Source organism: Pteropus alecto, unplaced genomic scaffold (assembly GCF_000325575.1).
Source record: "Pteropus alecto unplaced genomic scaffold, ASM32557v1 scaffold191, whole genome shotgun sequence".
Taxonomy (NCBI): Eukaryota; Metazoa; Chordata; class Mammalia; order Chiroptera; family Pteropodidae; genus Pteropus; species Pteropus alecto.
Window position 1 is genome coordinate 1,303,743 of NW_006434181.1, and position 5,712 is coordinate 1,309,454.

The following is a 5,712-nucleotide window of genomic DNA, read 5'->3' on the forward strand; positions in this document are numbered from 1 at the left end:
CCCTGTCCTACTTGGCAGGGCCAAGAGATGCAATGCCATTCCCTGCCCTCTGTCAACTAACCAGTTGTGCATGGTAATCTATCTTTAAAAAAAACAACAACTTTGTAATTTAAAGCTTTTTTTACTCTATCCTTTAGTCTCTCTCTCTCTTTTTTTTAATCTTTGCCAGACTTATATAAGCAATAAAATTTAGTGAAATGAACACATTAGAGCTGGAAGAAAATCTGTGTAGAAACTCCAGCTTCCTTTTACTTCCTGTGTGACCCTTAGGTAAGTTACTTCATCTCTGAGTCTCAGTTTCCCCATCTATGATGCCACCTTCGGTAGTATAGGTAGTAAATGATACAATAAACTTGAAAACAACTGGCACTTGGTAGGCACTCCATAAATGTAGAAATTAACAGAAATCTAGCATTGCTAAAGAATTTTTTTTTGGTTAAAATTTCATTATGCTTATTATGTATTTTCTCCTATTGTCCCTTGACATTTTTTAAATTCTCTGTAAGACTGGGGGTTTTGGTTACTTTGCTTTTCTGATAGTAAGAGCACAGACTATCACTTGACCTGAGAGTACTCCTTTGGCTTCTCCTATAGGTAGAAGGCGTTTCATTACATTCTAAATCATCTGGTAAACTGCTCCTTGACCCAATTTTTAAAAGAATTTTTAAAGTTTCTAACTGGTTGACTTTTGTTATGTGATTATAGGGAGGATAAAAAATAGATAAGTGTCTGTAAAGATCTAAAATTTCTTTGGAAACCTTAAATGATGTAGCAACCATTTTCAGTGTGTGGAACTTATCCTAATTCCAACAAACTGGAAAAAAAGAACAACACGTTATTTATGCGTAATTATAAATCTGAACACAGATCAGCTATTTGATTTTATTAAGGAGATGTCAATATTTTTAAATTTGAAAATGGTATTGTTGTTATATATTTTTAAATGTTTGCACCTTTTATAGATTCATCCTGGAATATTTATAGATGAAATAGTTTGGTGTTGAGATTTGCCCGAAAACAATACAAGAGAGGGAGGGGATGAGATGAAAAGGAACATGAATTGCTAATTGCTGAAGCAGGGTGAAAGGTATCTGAAGTTCATTACATTGTTTTATTTTTGCATTTGTGTAAAATGCTCTTGTGTAAAATGTTTTATTTTAAATGTCCTGGATAAAAGGGAAGTGTAAAAAATTGTATTTAAAAATTTTAGAGTCTACAGCCATGCCACTCTGAATGTGCCCGATCTCATCTGATCTTGGAAGCTAAGCAGGGTCGGGCCTGGTTAGTACTTGGATGGGAGACCACCTGGAAATACCAGGTGCTGTAGGCATCTAGAAAAAAATTTTTAAAAAAAATTTCTACTAGTGTCAATTAAAAAAAAATTAAATTAAAAAAATTATCCATCTCCTAGATTTTCAAATATATTTGTTAAGCACTTTTAGTAGTCTCATATTTATTTTATCTGTTTCAATGGTTGTTTCCCAATTTACTTTATTTTATATATTGTTGTTTCCCTTGATTCCTTGATTAAGTTGACTAGTGGTTTTCTCTTTTATTTCTTTTTATAAAATCATAATTTTGATGTATTATTCCATAGTAAATAATAAATACAAATTATTTATTTTTATTTCATTTTCTATCCAATTTCTTGCTGTTTTTATCTTTGTTTCCTTTTTAGAGTTAAAAAATGGTTAATGGGTTTTGAATTTCATCAAATGTGTTTGCTACATTTATTGAAATGAGCATATGAATTTTCTCCTGTTTATATCTGTTACTGTTATGAATTTCATTGACTTTTTTTTCAAATAATAAACTACTCTAAAATTCTTTTAAAAAGGTGGGGATGGGGTAGTGGCAGTGTAAGGCCAGGTAATGGAGCTACATTCCTGCCCAGGGAGGACAGCTCTGCTGAGCGCTTCCACAGCCCAATCCAGGCAGGCTATGTAAGGTAGGTTGTGTGGAACCAAGTGCTACCCTCTTCCCAGCTAGAGCCACATCCAGCTCCATCTGTACAGTCTCATCTTAGAAGAAATCAGCCTGACTGTTGGGGTGAGGATCCCAGGGACCACGCAAATGATCCAAAGCTTCTTGAGCCAAGGCCCAGGCCCAGGAAGTTTATGTAGGAGGAAAAGGAAAAATGGAGGTAACAGCATCCCTCTGTGGCAGCAGTTCTTAAACTGTGGTTCCTGAGATGACAACACAGATGTCACAGGCGTGACCTGGGAACTTGTTAGAAATGCACATTTATGGGCCCTATCCAGACCCTCTGAATCAGACGCTCTGAGGGTAGTCCTCAGCATCTGTGCTTTAAGGCTTTGGAGGCATGTAAATCATTTGAGAAGCCTTGCTATACAGTGTGTTATGACAGAGCAAGTCACTGAATTACGATCAGCAGAACTGAACTCAAATTTCACAGGTATATGCTTACAGGCTGTGTGAACTGGGAGAAATTACTTCACTTCTCTGAGCCTTAGTTCCATTTCCTGACAAACAAGGAGTAGCTATGATTATGGGAACTAAATTCAAAGACACGTGTGAAGATTTAACCGGTGTTAACTACTGTGCGGATACATGAACACCGAAAAGCAAATGTTAGCTTCCTTTCTTCCTTCTTCTAATTCAGATTTTGAATATAATTTTACAAGTGATTAGCAGGAGCAGAATTTGCAAGATCATGGTTCAAGTTTTCGCTCCATTCCTGCCTGAACAAGTTCAGTCCCTCTCTGGCTTGCCCTTTATTTAAAAAGGAGAGAGAAAGATGGACAGATGGGATCTGTGGCCCTGAGGAACACTGCCAGCTCCCATCCCGTTTCCCCCAGCTCACCGATCAGCAGCTGCACAATGTTGGAGCCTGCATACTTCCTCACATCCTCGATCCAGTGAGGGACTGACAGGAAGGAGCTCCTCTTGGTGATGTCATAAGCAAGGATGGCCCCGTTGGCACTGCGGTAGTAGCTCTGGGTGATGGTGCGGAATCGCTCCTGGCCGGCTGTGTCCCAGATCTGCAGCTAAAAAAATAGGGAGCTTCCCATGAACCTAGTGATATGGCTGAGCTCAGGGGATAGGAAAGGCAATCCCACACACCCATGGCCAAAGCTCTGGTTCCAACTGGCAGGCCACTAGCCTATCACAGGAGGGACTAGAAAGTGGACAGGAGAGAAAGAAGGCCTTCTGGGCCCTTAGAAAGCAACTTAGTGGCCCAACTTTGAGGACAGGCGGATGCAAAGGGAAGGTGGGCAGCCCCGTCTCTGCCCTCTAGAGTCCCCAGGGAAAGGTAGTGAGAAGACAGGGATGTATTCTGCACTGCAGCAGGAAGTGCACTAGACCCAGGGTCTCTGTGTGCTCTCCTTCCCACGAACACTGGGCTCACTGTGAACCAGAAGAGTTCCAGCAGCTCACAGTCCGGTGAGCTGTCTCCAGGTATGCCATGATGCTGGCTATCTGCAATTCCAGTGCCTTCCCCTCTCTGGGCTTATAAATGCACTGGTGTACCTGGCTGTGTATAAGTCTCCCCCAGAACTAGGGTTCTCTAATTCTTCCTCAGCAACACGTGGGAAAATGCTCACAACCCGAGGGTAAGGAGGCCTAGGCTGAGGCAAAATGAGGGCCTGGGGAAGGCAACGGGCAGAGTCTTCTTGTGGCACCTTTACCATCAGCTGATCCAGGGTGGTCAAAGACAAGAAGTTTGGCATCTTTTCCTGTCCATGTCTTCACTTAACAAATACCCATCAGTGCCTGCTACCCTGCCCTCCTGGACACTGGCCATGGATGAGAGGTGCTCGTGTGTGGCAGGAGCTTCCCTGGCTTTCTGTAGAAGCAGCAATCTGACAGGACAGACATAAGATAGAGCAGGGGGAGGGGCTGATAAAGGGCAGACCTAGACCTACACTGTGCCCAGGCTAGGAGGTCTCCCACACCAGGCAGAGATTACCAGCTCTGGTACTGGAAGAGATTAACTGTGGATGGGCATCAGAGCAGGTAGGTACCAGGGCTTTCAGGAGCTCAGGGCTTGCTTTTGCTGCTCCATAAATCACAGGTTCTTGGGGCTTTCTGAGGATGAACATGAACCTTTGATCTACATCAAGCTGCTGTCTATCTATGCTCCTTCTCTAGCACAAGCACTCTCAGTGCCTCTTTATCTAGTTCTCAAGGTGTGAGAGACTCCCTAGTCTGTCTGGGGTGTGGAGAGACCCCCCAGAGGCCTCACAGACAGCTCCTGAGGGCAGGGTTAATGACTCTGGCACTGTGGAGGTGACCTCTTCCCCAGGCCCCCCTGAGAGAAGTCCGAGAGTTAACGAGCTCTGGGCCACAACATGCCAAATAAAATCCTCCAGTCCTGAGATATCCTATTTACTCCTCGGCTGTGAGAGGCTCCAAGTAAACCAGGCTCCATACTCCATAACTCATGGTGTCTGCTAGCTCATGCAGAGGGTGAAGCAAAAGATGTGAACTTTGGCACTATACAAAGCTAGGATCCAAATGACTAGGAACTCATCTCTATACCCCAGAGGAGAGCATATAACACAAAAGAGGCCAAACAAACATGGGGAAAAACAACTTGAAGGATATAGAACCTTTGCAAAGGCAACAATTTCAAAAACAATCATTAACATTTTCAGAAATAGAAAAAAATCCATGAAACAATAATAGAACACTTTAAGTAGAAGGAGCATTCAAAAAGAAAAAAGAGCTTTGAAAATCCAAAATATAGCAGAAATGAAAAACACAAGGTTTGGAAAATAAAGTTGAGGAAATCCACAGTAAAGAAAAAAATACAAAGAGATGGAAAAGAGAAAAGAAAATTGCAGAACAAGTCTAGGAGGTCCAATATGGCATAAGAGTTTCAGGGAAAAAAAAGAAAAAGAAAAAAAGAAAAGTAAAAGTAAAAGAAATACTTCAAGAAAATTCCAAAGGGCCCACTAAGCACACACAAAATGGAGAAAAACAGACCCACACAAAACACATGACAGGGAATTCCAGAACAGTGAGGAAAAATATCTGAAAAACTTTCAGAGAGGAAGGAAGAAAAAAACAGATTTCAAGTTTTCATACAAAAGATCCACATGGCATAAGATATTCAATAAAACAATGCCTAAAATTTTGAGAAAAAATTATTTCCAACCTAGAATTCTTTATCCAACCTACTAGCAGTCAAGTGCAATAGTTTAATAAAGGCATGTTCAGCATGTGGGCCTCAAAAAATTTTACCTTCCTGCCATCTTTTTTCAGGAAACTACTGAGGGTTCCTCTACCTAAAGAAATTACCAAAAATAGAAAAAAAAAAAAATGTGGGCTCCAGAAAACAGAGAATTCAAAAGAGAAAAAAAAGGAATCCCTTGCATGGTAGTAGAGGGAGATCCCAAGACAACAGCCAAGCAGCGAGCCTGGACATCAATCCATCCAGAGCAGGCCCCTGGGCTCTGGGGCCACTTCTAGCTCTGGCAGAGTAATCAGTAGCAGGTGAGTCCTCCCTCCATAAATAACTATTAGACTGAGAAAAATAGGGGAAGCTGCCATTTTCAGGATATAAACACTAAGCAGCACAAAACTATAATCCTGAAAGAAGCAATACTCATGAAATGCATCTCATGATCTCTACCTGGGGATGGTTTTCTGACCACAGGACAGTGGGTAGAATCCAAGCAGAGAATGGTGGTCCCACTGAGGCAGGGAGGCAAAGACCAGAGTCTCCAGATGTGATAGAGCAATGCA

At 41.5% G+C, this 5,712-nt stretch overlaps 1 protein-coding gene and 1 non-coding gene across 4 annotated transcripts in view; one reads left to right on the forward strand and one right to left on the reverse strand.

Moving 5' to 3' along the window:
- RAB43 (RAB43, member RAS oncogene family) overlaps window positions 1-5,712 on the reverse strand; it is a 46,283-nt gene that overhangs the window by 4,401 nt on the left and 36,170 nt on the right. For 2 of the 3 annotated variants that reach the window (XR_003045482.1, XM_006909048.3), the window contains exon 2: window positions 2,825-3,008. Coding sequence is in view for 2 of the 3 variants with exons in the window: in XM_006909048.3 (XP_006909110.1) it covers window positions 2,825-3,008 (184 nt within the window). In the remaining variant the exon portion in view is untranslated. The remainder of the gene's footprint in view (window positions 1-2,824; window positions 3,009-5,712) is intronic. The other variant, XM_015587142.2, reaches the window with a different exon arrangement.
- Window positions 1,212-1,330, forward strand: LOC112477514. Its single transcript, XR_003045485.1, has one exon. It is a non-coding gene; the product is annotated as a 5S ribosomal RNA (ribosomal RNA).